The sequence below is a fragment of the Anomalospiza imberbis genome, chromosome 3 (genome assembly GCF_031753505.1).
Source record: "Anomalospiza imberbis isolate Cuckoo-Finch-1a 21T00152 chromosome 3, ASM3175350v1, whole genome shotgun sequence".
Lineage (NCBI taxonomy): Eukaryota > Metazoa > Chordata > Aves > Passeriformes > Viduidae > Anomalospiza > Anomalospiza imberbis.
In genome coordinates, this window is record NC_089683.1 from 104,966,294 (window position 1) to 104,985,160 (window position 18,867).

Below are 18,867 nucleotides of genomic sequence, written 5' to 3' on the forward strand. Positions count from 1 at the left end.
AACACCAGAGAGCTCTGAGTTTGTGCTGTGTGATCCTCCCAAAGGTTTGTCAATGTGCTGGGTATCTCCCTAACATACCCAGTGAGAGAAGCTGCTGCTTTAGAAACGTGCCAAAAAGTCTCCCATGCAGATTCCATGCACAAAACCACTGAGCCAGAAGCAAAGGCTAGATAATTCTTTAGCAGGAGAGAAAGGATTGGTTGCTTAAGGGAATATTTAAGTGAGATTGCTTCTCCTCCAGAATTCATAAATATTTAAATACTTCTGATCCACATGTCCAAACAGTGAACACAATCCACCCACAGAACTAAAGCCTGAACAACTACTTGAGCTATGGCGATGATAAACACAATTATTTGTGCTGAATGCTGCTTGAAACAAGACTGAAAACCTGAGCAAAGATTTTTGGTTGTTATTTGATTTATCCCGCGTTGGGAAATCAGACCTTATTTTTTTTCGTTTAATTTTTAAATAGACATTGCCAATTTTTCATCTTGACAAGGAATAGACAAACCAGAGAACTGCAACAGATGCATTTGCCACTTAAAAACAATAAATATGATCATCCACCCAGGCACTTGGGGTAAGGTGTGTCACAATCCTCTCTGGCAAACTCAGGGCAGCTGCATGAGATGCCCAAGTCCATAATGAGCAGTTTCTATGTGAGTGACTGCAGGCTGCCAAGGGACTGTGTTTCCTTCATTTCCTAGAAAAGCAGAATCCCTAGGAATGACCTTTGCGAGTTCACTGTCATCACATGCTACTCTGAGGCTGATTTCTGTTTGGCAAGAGTGAGACAGAAAAATCCATTTCAATGGCTCAAGAGGAACAGAAAAGTAACCCTAATGTCTCTTTCCCCAAAGTTGGCTGCATTTCTGTCATGTCCAAGGAATTATTATTTATTTCAAATAGCTGTGAGTAATTTGGAAAGAAACTCTTACAAAGTCTATTGCTTTTTCTCCCTGCAGGCACAATAGTTTCCAGGGATATCTTTGGGAGTTTCAGACATGTAGAGGAAACAGCCTGTCACAGGCAGAATCTCTGCTGTGGATTTGGGACATTTATGCTTTCCAAATCTTAGGCAATAAGGCACCAAAAGAGAACAAATCCACGGAGTGGAGAGGAAAAAACACTTTTGTTATAAATTAATTTATTTCACCAAGGAGAATTGAGGTCCTGTTCTTGTACAAAGATTGTCCATTGTAAGCACAGTAACCCACTAAGTTCAGTGAAGAGCAGAGAAGAGCAGAGGCCAAACAATATCTTGTGAATGGATATAATTAAGGATGGATTTAACTCTCATAAACAGAACCACTGGGAATGTAAAGTGAAGGATAACAATGCTGCACCTATTTGGTCAGGCTTGTCTACGTAATAGAGTTTTAAATATTATACAGGTACCCATAATAACACTTTAACCTCTTCACAAGGGCCTCTTATTACTGCTCAACAGAACTGTTCCACTTACATTAGAACACACAGATCCAAATAGGCATTGCAGAAAAAGAACAATATTCAGTGTATGTGCTGTAGGTGACATTGAACCCGCCTCCCCATCCAACTTGAAACCTGTTATGGAGTATTTAGACAGCCTTATTTTAGGGTCCTAAAATTAGTTCCTCTGAATCACACTTTAGAAGAACCTATTTTTGTCCCATACTACACAGGAAACTTTAAGTTCCTCATTCAGATGCTGTAATTACTCTTGTCCTCCTCCCCCAAATAGACAAATTCTCTGTAAAATAGAAGTTTATGTGACAGGGATGTTTCTGAGTTGCCTCTTTAGCACCTTTCAGCACCAGCTCTGGATGACTGACCAGTTTAGAAATGCGGGGCGGAGGGAAAGTCTGAGCATCCTCATCAAAAAGCAGCTATTCCTCTTTATTCCTATAGTGGCACTTTGTGAGATATGGGGGGTCATGGACTAGGACAAGTATGATCCAGGTAATATGAAGCTCCTGTTGGATTGGCTACTCTTTTCCAAACTGTAAAATCCTAGAGTGGTTTAGGTTGGAAAGGAGCTTAAAGGCCCATCCAGTTCCACCCTCTGCCATGGGTAGGGATACCTTCCACCATCCCAGGTTGCTCCAAGCCCTGTCCAGCTGGCCTTGAATATTTACAGGGATGGAGAAGCCACAGCTTCCCTATGCCAGGGCCTCCCCATCCTCACAAAGAAGAATTTCTTGTGTATACTTCATCTAAAGCTCTTCTCTTTCAGTTTGAAGCCATCCCCCCTTGTCCTGTCACTCCAGGTCCTTGTGAAATGTCCCTCTCCATTTTTCTTGTAGGTTCCCTTCAGACTAGAAGAGCCTCAGGTGCTGAAAAATGGATAGAAATCTGTCATTTAAAAATTATCCAACTTGGGTGGAAAAGGACAGATGGGTCACTAAGGAAAACATCTGTGCTAAGTAGTCCCTGGAGAGCTGAGGCAACAGGAAGCAAGGCTGAGTGACAAGATTCCCAAATCCCTGTGCCAGTGCTGGTGCTGGCTGCCCTCGGGCATCGCCCAAGGAGGGAATACATGGACAACCCCCAGCATGACCCAAGCCACTGTCAGCACTGAAAGTTCCTCATGAATGGGAAGATTGTGTTTTTCTCACAACTACTCCACTCGGATTCATCAGCTCTCAGGAGGCAATGCCAAAACCAACAGGTGGCTGCCATATTTGGGTTGCTGGCAATTCATATTCCTCCTACTTAATAAGAGAGGAAGAAGCTGTTGATGTGAAGTGGCACAGACGGGTCCTGTGTTATGAAAGCCCCATCCTTCATCATCTGACTCGGGAACCAAATGTGCTCTCACACACTGCTGCAGCCAAAACATATTGCAAACTTGAACAACACATTTATTTTTGACTCACTTGGAAAAATGTATCTCTTTTTTTTCTCTTTTTAAAGAGCAGAATGGCAGCATAGCAGGGAGGGGAAAGGATTTTGTTTTTTTAATAATTACTAAATGTAATTAGTAAATGAATCAACATGCAGAAAATACATTCAAAAAGCAAGTACTACAGGTATGCTTACTACTGTAATTACTCATGGAGAGGAATCTCCTCTCCCCTTGTTTCAGACTCTAAAACAGGAATGAAGAGATCAGATTAGTTAGTAGGATGGCTGTCAGAGGTGCTGATGGCATAACTTGGCATGTTTTTCCCCAAAAGGTGCGTGTTTAATCCTGGTGGAAGGCATTCATGTGTCTGAGGCCACAGCTGAGAAGCAGCTTGTTGGCTCAGACAGAACAGGCTCCCTGAGGTCAGAGGTGTTCATTCACATGCCAAATATTCCAAAATGCCTGAAAAATCAAGGCTTAGTTTTAACTTGGGTTAGAAAGGGCAGGAGTAATTTTCTACAACATGGCTACAAAGCAACAGAATGCAGCTGGGAAGCTCCTGATGTATCTGCCAACTTCAATTTTAGAAAACTGGGCTAGAATTTTGATTTTCTTCTCCTTCCAAGTCCAAACAAACGGCATGGTTCAAATTTGACAAACACTTTCCCACACTGGAAATGTCTGAACAAATCACCATTGTGATTATCAAGAATTGCCTCTAAGTGACAGAAAGTAAGTAATTTTAGACTTTTCAATTTCAATGCACACATATTTTCACTTACCCTTTTCACTAACTATAGATATTGGTTTTTAATTAGAGCTTTTGGGCCAATTTATCCTTGACTGAATTGCTGATAAAACTATTCTTTTCATATTGTTTATTTCTGCTTTCACCAGAAAAATGCTAAACCGAGATACAATTTATCCCCACAGAAGGCTGACCATGATCAAGTTTTCATTTTTAATTCAAGCCAGAAAGGGCAGAGATTCATCTATGAATTGTTTTGCCTCATGCAGTTATGAGGCAACACAAGCATAAAGTCCCTGTGAAAGATAGCAACAAATTTAGTGAAGTCCAACTATTTTGTAATAATGTAAAAGTTGTGGATGTGATCCACAAGATCATGTGATACAAAATCTTCTAGGAATGGAAGGGTATTTCAGAAGGATGGGACACTAAAAAAAATCCTGGTGCTCCCTTTATTAAAAATACAGGTCTAGGAGGGTGAAGAAAGTAGATGGTGTAAGTGCATTCGTCAGGAAGATGCCATGCCTTTGCCTGTCATACTTAGGTTTTCTGTGGCGTTTTTCCTCTCCCCATCGTGTTCCAGAATTTAGTTAGCCGTCTTTTTTTTTTTTTTTTAATTTTAAGCAGAGCTAGTTTGAGCGTCAAGATAGAAAACAGGATTTGCCCTTGTCAGTAGCTCTAAATCTAATCAGTTTGCAGCTGTTGTATGGCCACGATGTAACTCTTGAGGGGAAATTCAATTATATTAGGACAGCTGGAGATAACAGCTATCAGTGCTGTTATCACATATCCCTCAGCAGTTTATCCCACACCCACGGCCCGCGGGCGAGCTCTGCGCTCCTGACTAGCGTTATTATTTCAAATAAGCCTCTTAGGCAGCCGCGCAATCTGCTATCAAACTCCGGGGCTAATTACAGCACTACCGAATCAATTAGGTTGGCAAAGACCTCGGAGATGATCGTCGAGTCCAGCCTATGGCCCGACAGACACCGGCAATGAGTGTCCGGTCTGTCCCTGCACCTCTCCAGGGATGGGCACTGCCCCGTTATCTCCAGCACCCGCCCCATCCCCACCTCACCCCGAGTGTTTTTGAGCGAGAACCAATGCTTGACTCCCTCCCGATGAGAGCAGCCGGCGGGTGAATGCTTTCACTCCGAATTACGCGTCCAGGTGGCGGCAGCTTTAGGAGAAGGGCTTTTCAACAAACCGCAAAGCCGCAGAGCGCGAACCCTGATCTCGGGCGGGCGCCGTGGCCTTTCCGCCCCTCCCAGCGGCGGTGCCCAAAGCACCGCCCCGGCCCGGCCCCAGCCCCGCGCCCCCGGCCCGGCCCCGTGCCCGCGGAGCGCCCGGAGCCGCCCCGTGCCCGCCTTCCGCCGGAAGTGAGCGGCGCAGAGCCGAGCGGGGCGGGCGGGGCGCGGCGGCCGCGGTCACCGGCCCTCCCCGGGCAGCGCCGACATGGCCCGGCCGCCGCAGAAGGAGATCGTCTACAACAAGCTGCTGCCCTATGGCGAGCGCCTGGAGGCAGAGGCCGCCCGCTTCCTGGAGCACATCAAGGGCAACCTGGCCCGCGCCGTGCAGCTGCAGGAGCTCTGGCCCGGCGGGCTCTTCTGGACCAGGAAGCTCTCGACGTGAGTGCCGGGGCGGGACGGGGAGCGGGGCCTCGGGCTGCGAGCGGCGCGTCAGTCCCGTCCCTTGCCTTGCCTTGCCTTGCCGAGCCCGGCCAAGCCGTGCCCTGCCCGCCAGGAGCGCCTCCCGCATAACGGAACCGCTGGCACCCGGCCGGGCCCCGCTCCCGGCCGCTGTCCCGTCCCTGCCCTGCACAAGGCCAGCACTTCCACATCGGAAACGGGGACAAAGGTGGCTCCGGCCGCAAGAGCTCGCCTGCCGCCTCTGAAACTTCCGAATTTTACGACTTAAGCGCTTGTGCGTCTAGCTCGTGCTTTTGTTTTTAATACATGTATAATTTTTAATGCCTGTCTGGCCACCTGTTTCACCTCTCCCCTTCTTAAGCAAGTTGTGGTTGATACAATCTCCGTGTGACTTCTGCTATAGGGACACGAAGTCTTTCTCAAGACAGGCCATTTGTTGGGTCAGTGCTGGCAGGATTAAACTCTGGCTTAATGCTGTGTAAACACCGCTGGTGCCCTTGATATCTTGGCTGAACTCTGGCGTGGGGTAGTTTGTGCTGATGTTGGCCGTGCTATGTGTGCTGGCAGTGTTGTTTTTATACAGATGAACTCGCGGTGGTTTCATAGCACCGAGTACGACATAGGTTTCTTCTCGTGAATTTTACGAAGTACACTTGACCCTATTTTGTTCGGGACACTCTGGCACTGTGTATGGCATCATATGACAGTGAGTCCTGTAGCTGCAATCAGTAAATTCTGTGGATGTTTATCATGTTTGTTGCTGAAGGCTGTGTGTGCTTTTACAAACAGCGTTTCCTATGTGCCAGAAACAACAAAGTACATGTGTTTGAACTGTTTTGAAACACTTACTTACAACTTCTCTCCTTACACAAGCCTTTTTTTATAGTATCAATTGAGAATTTAATATACATTTGTCAGTCAAAGCCTGTTAGATTCGACTGTATCGGAATGTAAGCGTCTTTCTGTTTCCCAAGAGGCAGTCTTAGATAGAATTACAGTGGTGGTTGCAAAATGACTCACATGTTTGTGTTATGTGACAGTTTGAACTTGCTTAGAGCCAGTTCAGCACTGCTTCCCTTCCCGCCCCCCAGCCATCTGTCAACTCATACTGGTTTCGGTGGTACCTGTTGTCTATACCTGTGGTGGAACTTCCTTTTCCCATCGAGTTGAAATAAACTTAGGAATCCCTGCTGTGAGAAAAATGAGCTTTAGCTAAACAGGCTGAATAGGCACAGAAATTCATTCTAAATGTGCCTTAGAATCACCCTGTTACTCACTCTGTAAATGGCAATTGCTGTTACCACTTCAGGCTCCAGGGCAGTGAATTTGGCCTGTTGGGAACCACTGCTGTGCTGCTTTATGAATCACAGAAAGGTCAGCAGGCTCCAATTTGTGGTTTTCCACCTACACTTTGAAGTTTGAATTCATTGTGAATGTTTGCAGCTTGTCTGATGCCTGTTAGTACCAAGATTTTCTTTGGCATTTTAGATAAAGGGACGCTGTGTGTTTGGTGTGGGCAGGGGAGGAAACAGTGGGCTTGGTGTAAAAAAAATAAGCTGGTGTAATTAATGTGAGAGATGTGCTGCTGCTCTGTTTGACTCGACAAAGTACTTATAGGGATAAAAGGCTGAGAGAATCGAGATTGCCCCAGGCCTTCCCTTTTCCAGGCTGAACAATCTAATTGTGGCCTTCCAGTACCTGAAGGAAGCAAACAAAAAAAATGGAGAGGGACTATTTGTAAGGACCTGGAGTTCCAGGGCAAGGAGGAATGGCTTCAAACAGCTGGAGGGCAGGGTTAGATGGGATATTGGCAAGGAATTCTTCCCTGTGAGGATGAGGAGGCACAAGCTGTGCAGAGAAACTGTGGCTGCCCCTGGATCTCTTGAAGTGTACAAGGCCAGGCTGGATGGGGCTTGGAGCATCCTGGGATAGTGGAAGTTGTCCCTTACCCGTTGCAAGGTGTTGCACTGGATGGGCTTTAAGGTCCCTTCCCACCTAAACCATTCTATCATTCTGTGAAACACAGTAGCAGAAGTTCAGGAATAGATAAAACACTTCCAGCCCTGTGGTGTTCATGACAATAGAATCCAGTATCTACATCTCCAAATTTACTTGCTCCCCTTTTTCTCTCCTGAAAAAAGCTATAATTACTAAAAAGAAAATGCTCAGAATCTTCATAATGGCATGATGGCTGCTTAGATTTGTTGCCAATGTCTGAATTGCAAAGGCCAGAATTCTTGCAGTATTCTGTGAAAGAATTTATGTCTTTATTTATTGTACAGATACAAATGTTAATACAGATATATGCAAATGAGCAAAGCAAACAGCATGCAGATGATATACCTGCATAGTTACACCTCCTCAGCTTTTTACAGCTCTGTGCCACAGGAGAGAATGAAAGTGAAACTCAGATCTTTTTTTGAAATAAAAAATTGAGTACTCTTTCATGGTGACAGCTGAATTGTGTAGTTTTTATACCCCCCACAGCTGGAACGATGACTTGCACATATTTATCTTCAGACCAGCTGTTTCAGCTGTCTGATGTCATGAACTGAGTAGGGAGGGAGAACAGAAAAGAGGAAGATAGGAGTTTGTAACATAACGTCTGTAAGCTGATTTGAATAATTCTTTTATGGGTCATTTTCAGGGGTGACACCTGGTTTTTTTGGGATGTGTGTGTGGACTGTGGTGAGAGAACTTTCTCTCCTTTGAGGAGAGTAACTTATGATTTCATGAGGCTTCTGAAACAAGTAAAACTTGCCCCAAAGACTGGCAGTTAAATCCGTAATAATTGCTCCAAGATTCCTCCAGCTTTGTCTGGTAAAAGCTTGTAAAATACTAACCCGTTGTGAAAGCAGAAGAGTGAATCTCGGCTTGCCACAGTGTGTTTGGGGAAAGCAGGTTACATCAAAATAATTTGCTTAACTGGTCTTGCTCCATAATTTTTTATGGTCTTTATGTGAGCAGTATACATTGTCTCAACTTCCCCCTCTTTAATGATTCACAGGTTGTTCTCAAAATTAAAAAAACCCTAAACATAGTCAGTAAATCAACATATTAATATAAATCAGACATTTCATGGTTACTGTCCATGGAGTTAACTCTGCAGCCAGACAAACACACAAATGCTTTTCTATGCTTTCTGCTCCAGCAGTCAGGGGTGTGGGAAGATGAAGGACTCAATTGCTGTCCCTGACAATGTTATTTCATGTGCTTGTCAGGTGTAGACTTACAAAATGACATTAAACTGTCTTGCTGTAAGGTGTGGAAAAAACTCAGTTCAACTGTTTGGAAGGGGAATGACAGGACACAAAGTTACAGTGAGGATGGAAATGTCTCCGTGGGACTTTGCCAAGTATTTTAATCACTATCGCCTAAAAGTCTTGTTTGACATCTTTCTCTCATCTTTATCAGGGAAAGAGAAGCTTTCTTTGGCTGTGTGAGGGATGTGTGTGCTGTGTACATGTACATGTGATTTAAGCAGTCCTGCTGAGCATGATTCATTGCTTATCACATCATTTGTCAAAAACTGAGCTTGAAACCAGTCGTGATCCTGTTCTGTGTGTTAGGAAATGCAGATGGAGAGCCAGGAATTTAGGGGAGCGTGCTGTTCAGCTTCTGGAGGAGAGGTAATTTTTAACTGTAGCAGAGCAGCCAACTTTCTAGGGCAGTTTAGGGTGGCCACATGATATGATAGTACACTTCCTAAAAATAGGCCTATTGTACTTTCGGAGGGAGAGATTGGATACCCAGCACTCCGAGACTAAGGAATTGGCTTTACGGTTTTCTTTTTTTTTTTTTTTTTACTCTCCAGAGACCCTGTACAGAAAGGCTGGAGTTGGAAACAGAATTTTCACGCCTTAATCAGGTTTTTCATGTTATGTAGGTGTGTTTCATTTGTTGAATTTTGGAGTTTTTTTCCATGTAGCTGAACAGTGAAGGACATTAATTTTATCCTTTTAGCAGGATAAGAGCTTATATGATCTCAATGAAGCATTATCTGCTTTCAGAAGTCTTATCTTTTATTTTGCAATCATTTAGTTCTACAATTATTTTTTTCCCCAGTAACTCAATTATCCTGAAGAGACACCGTTTCTATGATGAATATTATCTGTCTGATTGGCCCCTGGACACCCTTCAGGGCTTATGAAGTTCTGCCTATATTCTTTTATTTCGTAATGGTGATATTTCATCCCTTCTGAAGGGATATTCTGAAAATTTTGCAGTTCCCCTCTGAAAGATTTTTCTTGTTTAATCTTGAGGAAAAGGCTGAGCACCCCTTTCTAGAAGGGATTTATTTTTTGACACTGCCTTCATGCTCAGCTGGATTAATACAAATAATTGACCCCTTTCAGGTCTGCCTTGCTCCTACATAAAGAAGCTGTAAAATATGGGAGCAATTTGGCATCAAGTCCTGCTGCTTGGGCATAGTGACATCTTTGTGTTCAGCATGTTTCTGTGTACTTTATTCCTTTCTTAATTAAACAGCATTTTGTGTAGCAGAGCTGTTGTTAGCAAATGTCACGAAGGAGAACCAGCCAAACATTTTATTTTCAGTTATATATAGCAATACTGGCAGATAAATTGGATCTCTGTGTTTCTTTGTAGTTAAAACTTACTTTACAGGCAGTTTATTTTTTTTTTAATCATACATGTTTCACCCATTTTTCTTTCCCTGAGGATTCTTTTTCTTGTCTTTTTTAGGCATGTGAAAAGTGTAGGTGTTCAGCTCTTGGTGGTGTAATTCTGTAGGTAGGTAGTGTCTCTGGCCAATCCAGGTTATTTAGGTTCCTGTGGTGGAAAAGTGGGTTATCCTGTAGTTTGTTTGTTTCCTTCTGTGTTAAAAGTAAGTACAAGATGTTGAAATGAACATTAGTGAAAACACTGCCCATCAAAGGTAAACATCCACCCCCCATGAATTTGACAGGAAAAGGGAAGTGGAAAACAGCTTTCTTATGCATCTTTAAGAACAGTCAGAGCAGTAATAAAAAGGGAAGTTGCCTCCCAGTGAACAGTAATTTGCAGCTGTGCCACACCTAAAATGCTCTGATAGCACCTTATATAGGTTTTTCGGGTGCAGGATACTTTCAAAGACTTGAAATATGTTTCTTTTTTTCAATCTCAACCTAAAACCAGCAAACACTTCTTCCGGAATGAGTCTGATGGATCTACCCTTGCTGAAGACAGTGGGACACACCACTGGCTAAGCTCAGTGTCTAAATCAATTGTTCGTCTTTGCTGGAAGCTATTGGATTTGGGCTTGTCTTGATACTTTTTGGGTTGTTTTTTTTAGCTTCTGGATTGTGTCCTGTCCATGAGGTTACAGTATTTGTAGAATCTTAGAGGGCAGTAAACTTTATTTGTTCATTCTTTTTCTTCCTGTAGTTGCAGTTGTAAATCTTCCTTTGGTGTGTGTCTTCAGGTTCTTACTTGTTGGGCTTGAGAACCAGGTTTAGTTTGGTTTCACTAAACAGCAAATCAGAGGGATTCTGGCTCAGGTCTTGGATAAATGGGATGTTTTAAAATATTGCTGACTCCCCTTGTGTTTGGTTTGCAGATACATCCGACTGTATGGGAGAAAATTCAGCAAGGAGGATCACGTGCTGTTTATCAAACTATTGTACGAGTTGGTGACAATTCCAAAGCTGGAGATCAGCATGATGCAAGGATTTGCACGCCTGCTGATCAACTTGTTAAAGTGAGTAGATATTTCTGCTGACTGTGGAAACTTCTGTGTCAGAACAGTTGATCTCTTGCTCAATGTTGTACCTTTCATGTAGCAGAGTTCTTACAGGTTACTTCACTTATCTGCCCTCTGTAGTGCTGGTGGTTAAAGGGTTCTCTTGTGCAAACACCTTCAAAGCTTTAGGAGTGGGACTGAAAGTGGAAGAATGCCAGTTTTCCCCGTATCAGGAAAGCCAAACAGCTCAGAGAGCCAAGAATTAAGGCTGAATCTCAGCTAGGGAGAAGATGAAAACTGGCTCACGACTCAGTAATGTTTATTTCACTTAATCAGGGAAAATCTTGACAGTGTCACTTGTGCTGAAGGCTGCCAGTGGCCAGCCTGGTCCTGCCTGGCCTTCCTGCAGTTTGTGCCAAACTGGGAGCAGGGATGGGGGTATTTCCATGTGCAGCATGTCCATATCAGTGTTGTATCCTGAACTGCCTGGTGTTTTGTTTCCTATTAGGAAAAAGGAACTGCTTTCCAGGGATGATTTAGAGTTACCATGGCGACCACTCTATGAAATGTTGGAAAGGATATTATACTCCAAAACAGAACATCTGGGATTAAATTGGTTTCCCAAGTAAGTTCACATTTGAAAACATTTGATAGACCATAAGTACCTGCTTTACACTACTTTGTAATGTGCTTTTAATATTGGGAATTTGAAACATGTGAAATATTCTGTTCCTTTTTTCACGAGGCACCTTTCAATAATTGCATGCAAGGCTGCACTGAATCATGTATCTCCTTCTGCTTTGTGTTTGTCATGCTGTTTCTTTCTTCATGAATGTGATTAATTTTTAAATACACTGCAACAAAGGTCTCGCTCAACTGATTTTAGGGTGATAACCCACAGTTTAATAAATTTAGTATGAAATATTTAACAGTATTGTTGTGGTTTGAACCCAGCTAACAGCTAAGCCTCGCATGCTGCCCTTCCTGGTGGGACTGGGGAGGGAACTGGAAGGGTAAAAGTGAGAAAACTTGTGGGTTGAGCTAAAGATGGGTAATAATGTGAAGGAAGTTAACTTACCCAGCCAAAACCAGCACAGGTACTAAGTTAAATGTATGCTGTTCTCTTCTGTAACACAGTAAAGTTGTGGGGGAAAAGATACAAACAGTACTGTCCTTCAGTATTTGTCCTGTAATCATTCCCAGGATCTGGAATCCAGGTATAAATGAGTCTGCTCTCCAAGAAAAGTGAAATATTTTCTATAGGAAATACAGGTATTTACTCAAAGTGATGCCATGATAGGGAGAAATAATTTCCCTTCTCTAGTTAAGAATTATAGACATGTTCTGCTCATTTTAAAAATGAAAACTTGTTTTCTTTGCTTTCTCTGTGCTGTCAATCCCTCTCCATCTGTCAGATTTTCAGACTTAAAATTTTCATAATTATCCCAGTCAGAGAAGGTCCTGCTCTATAAATTACAAATTATAAAAGATAGCACATGGATAATGCATTATCTTTGACTGAATTGAAACTTTATGTCAAGAAATGCAGGTGAAAGTGCTTCATTTGCTTTTTAAAAGATAATTTTCTGAATGAAACTGAAACACTGCCACTGATTCTTGAGGGGAAGATCCTATTGCTGATAAGGAACATGAAGAGGAAATATGTGGAGCATTTCAGGCTGAATTTCTCTTGTGGCTGTGTAGCTGAAAAAAGTCAGTTTGCTAAATTGAATTATTTTGGTAACTGTAGGTAAAATGTGAGAGCAGAGCCTTCCTTGGTTTATTTTATTTTTTAATTTTTGTACCTGCACACCTTGCTCTGGGGGGATGGTGTTGAGTAACTGCTCACTGTGTGGGCAGGAGGGAATTTTTCCAGGAGGATAAAGGAATTTCAACAGGAAGGAAGATTTCTGTTGTGATGATGTGACTAAGGCAATTCAATTTTATTAACTTTATTCCATGTCAGACACTCCATGCAGTGCGATTCCTTCTCATACAGTGCTCATCATTTTTCAAGAGGTACCTTTTTGGTGGAAGTCAAGGTTTTAAAAGCTAATTTATAGCTGTTTAATTTATCTCCTGTTTTAATTGAATTTTATTTTTGTTTACATTCAGTTCATATCAACCAGGCTGGTCTTCACCTAAAACATTTGTGCTTAATGTATTACATAGGTGGTAAGAATGATTCTTTTTTTTTTTTTTTTTTTTTTTTCTGTTGAGTTCTGGCCAGTGTCCCTTCTGCATGTTCTGTTGGACTGTAACACTGTCACACAGTGGAAGTCTCTGCATAAATAATTGTATTTGGAAGGCCAATGTTAACCTGACACCACTGGTTATGAGAATGTCGCACTGGATGTAAACCTTGCTAACTGGGGACCCAGGCAGTGAGTTGGAGTGGCTCTCCAGGGCTCTGTTCTAACTAATTTAACCAGCAAATACATTTCAGGGGTTTAAATGAGAGCTAAGTTTTCCATTGGAGCAATTGTTGTGTGTGATTATGGATAAAATCACCATTGGTGCAGGAGTGAGGGTACCTTCCTCTTAAATCCAATGAAATCATGGAAAGTGCTTTAGCAGTGAGATAATGGCTTCTGGAAAATCCACCCAGCAATAACCTTGGGGTTGTGAAGAGCTTCTGTGTCAAGAGTTCACTGGTTATTTTTGTAGGGAAACAGCATCAGGAGTTTTGGTATATGATAAATGTAGAAAACTGGTGGAAGTGGCAGTGGGATTGCAGTGGGGTTTGCTTTGTTTGGGTTTTTTTTAGAAACAAGGGCTTAGTTGTACTAATCCAGTGAGAGATGGCTCACTCTTGTTAGGAGATCACTAAAATAATTTGTGAAACTGTAGCTGGTTGCTCTTTCCATTGTGTTAATTTAAGCTCTGTGGTGGAGTGTCCACTTCAGGACTGGACTTCACCTTCAGACCTTCTGAAAAACTGAAATTTGTCTTACTGCTTTTTGATAATGTAATTGTCACTCCTCTCAGTTTGCATGTTAATCATTTTAACTGAAACATGTTTCTCTGTGTAAATGCAGGGAAAAAAAAACCAATTTGCAAATCGCTATCATCATACCCTTTCCAAAGAAGAAAATAATCCTGTAGTGCCAAAAAAGCTAACAGTGATAGGTGTTGAAAGTGGTGTTGAGTGTTCTTTAATGTACCTCCCCAGCTGCATTGTCCTGTCCTTTCCTAGCAGTCCCCTATTGGGAATGTTCCAGGATGTCTCTTGTAGCTGGGCTGTACTTGAACACTCTCTTGAATGGAAGTCACTTGGGTACAAAATTGTCTCGCTGTTGCTTTTTGTTTTCTGGCTTCCTAAATTTGTAACCAAAAGAGAGAAGCGAGCATCTCAGTCTTTCTCCTTTGCTCCCTCACACTGACAAATGCTGAGATCTGACTTAAAACTCGTTAATTTTAAAAATTTGTTGATCTCCGGCCTCAGTGTTTGTTAAAATTCCTGTCCTTCAGGTTTTCCTTAGTGAGAGCTGACTTGAGTGGAATGATAGTCTGGGGAGAGCTTGTTTGTTTTTGTCACCCAAACATTTATCATGTAAATTTTTAATGTTCTTAAGGAATGTGCTGGTTCATGCTTTATTTATCTGCTCTTGGAACAACTGTTATCTTTTTTCTAACTCATTCAAGGACAATATTCACTTGAATCCAGGATCTTCCTGAGCTTCCTGCAGAGTTTGGTTTTATTTTTATTTAATGACTGGTTGGCCTTTCTTCTCCACATTTTAGAGTCAGTTAGCTTGAAATTTTCTTTCTGGGGTAGGTTCTGAGTTGCCTTTGTCACTGTTGCATAAAATGTACATAATTTTGCATCTTCTAGGGCACTGTTTGAAGCAGTGCTCGGAGGGCTGGATGGGCTTTTGCTGCCTTGTATTGAGTGTTGAAGGGAATTAGTGGTTTATTCATTTTTCAGTTCTCCTGGGTGTATGGGATCAGTTTACTTCATGTAGGACTAGAGAGACAATAGTACATGCTGAGTATTTTTGTGTCTCAAACTAATTTGATCTTGGTGAAATTCTAAAGATAATATATTTGCATCATCTTTTTCTGAGCAGAAAAAGCATTCTTCAATGTTCCTTTGGAATGATGAATGAAAGAGTGCAATATTTGTGTTTCTAGAGAAGGCATATCTAAAAAAGAATTTGTTCTGCCAGAACTTTTTTTTTTTCCATTCAGGGAACGTTTTTGGGTAAAAGTGCATGTTAGTCTTGAGGTGGTTGTGTAATAAATGGAAGGTTTGAAGAATGTGACAATTTACTACCTTTGTGCTTGCGTTGGTTGATCACTCTCTGCTCCCCATCCCTTTTATTCTTTCAGTTTATTCTGAGATTTAGTCTATTTAAAGGTTTGATGGCATCCTGTGACAATAGGTGACAATAAGAGTTGAAATGATTTCTCAAATAAGCGTTCTTGCTGCAGATGAAGGCACTTTTAAAATCAGCTGTTACTTGGGAGGGGCTCCAATGAAATAACCCTTGATTTGCAGATAATTCCTTTCTTCTTAGAACCGCTGGGCAAAGCCCAAAACCACATTGAGAAGGACAAATATGGTGTTTGGAGCCTAAAAACAACAAGTTGCCTTTATTTATCTTACAAATATTCATGAATTCCACAAACCCATTTTTCTATGTTTTCATCTCCCCCGGAAGTCACTTTGCTGGTTGTTCGTGGACAAAATGCAGGATGTCACTTCCATGAAGTGATAGTAATTCTTCACTTAAATGCAGAAAATACCAGAGTAGTATATAAAAAATAGGACCAGGAGTTGAGCAGAGCAATTTTAATCGTTACAGTTAGGTCTGTGGAGAAGGCAGGTAGCTAATGCATGTTCAAAGACATCTAATTGCATCAACATTATCTTAAGCTCTGGCGGGAAAGGTCAGCAAATGGCTGTTTATTTTATACTGTCTCTGAAATATAGTAATGTATTATTCCTAACAATTCCTCTTCTCATTTCAGTTCTGTAGAAAGTGTTCTGAAAACACTTGTGAAGAGCTGCAGACCGTAAGTGTTTGTTTCTTGATTTTTTTTTTTTGGTATCTTTAATATTAATTTAGGAAGGAGGGGGAAAGTGTTTAAAAGACCCCACTCTACCTGTCATTGCTTGGCTGCTGTTTAAAAATATAGGATGGAGGGTAGAGACTTCTCTGGGTTTTATTTTTCCTTTTTAACAGCCTTGGTTGCAATAATTCTGTTGTAAAAACATCTATCTAATATGCATTTTAAATACTGCATTGCATGCATACTTAGTGTGTTTTAAAATAAATTAAATCACCAGTGTTCCTGTAATGTTTCTATAAATGATCCTTGTGCCTGAAGTGATATTTTTTTTATGTTGCATCAAAAGTGACTAATAGTTGTTTGATTTGGACTAGCCTTCACAGTGAAATGGTTTTACATTGTACAGATTCTTCTCTGGTTCAACAAGACAAGGATCTTTATATTGGTGGTCTTAAAATGATGCACCAGAGTGTCCTTGATTTACCGGTATTTTGTGAAGGTTTTTGGTGGTGAGGGCTGCCTGCCTCTGGCCTCTGGGCACATGGTTTTACTCTAAAGCAAACACTGATGACAAATTAATAGCTGGTTTTCAATATGCTTAAAGAGAGCCAAACTTTAAAGCCAAGTCTGTGTATATTCAACGGTTTCCTTGCTTTCAGGTATTTCCCAGAAGATGCCACTGCGGAAATGCTGGATGAGTGGAGGCCTTTGATGTGTCCCTTTGATGTGACCATGCAGAAGGCCATCACCTACTTCGAGCTCTTCCTGCCCACCACCCTTCCCCCTGAACTTCACCACAAGGGTTTCAAGTAGGTGTCACTGAAGAGTGCTCTGTTCCAAATGCAAGGAATCATCTTTTACAGGATGATTTGAAGTCACTGGTGGCAGGACACAATATTTGTCCTTCTCAGCAGCATTTTTGGGAACAGTTCAAGACAGGAATACTGTCAACCTGCTTCTTTGGTAAAAGGAACCTGCAGGAATCTTAGTCCCTTTTCCCTACTGAATAAAGCACACAGCAAATCAAACTAAATTGAATTAAGTGGAGTTTGTAAAGGTGAATTTAAGTCAGAGACTGGTGTGGAGGGTTTGCATCCTTGGCCTCAGGTGAATTCAGAGAAGGAGCTAACGACACTTGTGACCACTGATCAAAAGGGACAAATTTCAGGGTGCAAGGTAGAGGGAGATTAAGTGTCATTTATTTTTATCTGTTGTGATAGTAGAGCTGAGGTAGATAAAGAAACTCTTGGAAAGACAGTTGTGTGAAAGGGGGATCAAAAGAGTCAGAGGAGAAATAAAGAAAAAAAGGCAAGGACTAAAAGTCAGATTTGGGAATATGCTGTGAGTGGCAAATTGATAAAAGTGTGTCCATGTTGATCTCTGTTCTTGCTGAATGAGTTGAGGGGCAGGTGAATTCCTGCAACCACCTCTCAAAATGAGGGATAAATATTCAGTGAGGGAGCTGCTTTCTCAGTGTTAAAATTATTTTGCTTCTGTTTTCTTTCAGGCTTTGGTTTGATGAATTTATAGGCCTTTGGGTGTCGGTTCAAAATCTTCCCCAGTGGGAAGGGGTAAGTATTTGCTTTTCATCTACACTGGAAGAAATCCTCATTTAAATATTCCTACAATGTGCTTGCAAGGAATTGAAGCCAAACAGTGATTTAATGATTTTCTCCCTTCTGCTTTAACTAGTACAAGAAAGCAGAGACAATAATTTCATAATTGTTGGCAAGCAATTACTGTCTAAATAAATGAGACTGCAGTTGTGCTTGGTGAACATTGTCTAATGGCCAGCTCAGGCAGCTTTTCATTCCAGCCTTGGAAATGCTGGCAATTTCCAGACTGCCTGCTAATACTTAGAATTATGCAAAGTGCAGTTGTGATTTCTAGAAATTACACTTCTGTTCTGTCTTTTAATACATCTTGGGTGGTCCCTAATTTTGAGTGGTGATATTTTGCCTTCACTGCAATGAGCTGCTGTCGTCTTTGAGATACAATAAAGAACCTGCACTCCCCTTGGCCAAAAATTCCCTTGGGCTGTATCTTACAAGGCAAGTAGTCTTCCATGTATCTGTGTGCCCCTGCTGTTTGCCTCATGTGAGGAGATCCAAAGCTGGGAAATAAAAAACCATCTAGAGGCAGCCCCAGCGGCAGCTCAGGTGCTGTTGGTGTCAGCTGAGCTGTGCCTTGGTTTTGCTGCAGTGAAACTTGGCCTATCCCCAGTTTCTTTCTCTGCTCAGTATGAACATAAGCTCATTGGCCATCTGTCTCCTTTTACTAATCTCCTGCCTGGATACACAAGGAGAACTTCTCCGTGTCTGAGGAGAAAGCTGATTTCCAAACCACCGTGGTTGCACATTCCATGGGTCTTCCTGCCTTCCATCACAAATCCGGGGAGGCAGCCTTGGACCCAGCACTTGGCAGTTGTCCAGATTCAAACACTGGTGATGCCAAAGCTGGTTTGGAGATTCTGTGTTCACTTTTGCGCTTTTCTGATGGCTTTCTCCCCCCAAAAAAAAACATAATTCTGTCTATTCCTTCTGACAGAACTGTGGCAGCCTGCACTTGAACATCATTATTTAGTTTGTTTCTGTCAAACTGTGTAGCAAATAATCATCAGCACCTTTTCACAAGTTATCTCTGATATTTTTCCCTCTTCCACTGTATACTGACAGTTTGCTTGCTTTTTTTCCCTAAGCTTTCACTTCTCGTTTGCTTTTCTGTCATGTCCATTTCCTAAAGTCAGGTTTATTCCATCAGGTTGGGATGCAGATAATTAGACACATGGGTTCTGACTCTGCAATCCAGTTTAAGCCTCTGTATGCTGCAGGCGTTTCCTCAGCTTGCTTTGGCAGGAGTTAGACTTGCTGTTTGAAGGGGACTTGTGGAATCAATTCCTTGTGTGCAAAGGAAGGATTTTTTTTCAATGTGTATTTCTTCATAC

At 41.9% G+C, this 18,867-nt stretch overlaps 1 protein-coding gene across 1 annotated transcript in view; it reads left to right on the forward strand.

The window, feature by feature from the left end:
- The first annotated feature begins 4,947 nt into the window (after positions 1–4,947).
- Positions 4,948–18,867, forward strand: part of PSME4 (proteasome activator subunit 4) — a 43,758-nt gene continuing 29,838 nt past the window's right edge. Inside the window, exons 1-6 of the mRNA XM_068186264.1 lie at positions 4,948–5,206; positions 10,785–10,925; positions 11,416–11,532; positions 15,882–15,926; positions 16,583–16,732; positions 17,431–17,494. Of these exons, the coding sequence (XP_068042365.1) occupies positions 5,034–5,206; positions 10,785–10,925; positions 11,416–11,532; positions 15,882–15,926; positions 16,583–16,732; positions 17,431–17,494 (690 nt within the window). The 5' untranslated portion in view covers positions 4,948–5,033. The remainder of the gene's footprint in view (positions 5,207–10,784; positions 10,926–11,415; positions 11,533–15,881; positions 15,927–16,582; positions 16,733–17,430; positions 17,495–18,867) is intronic.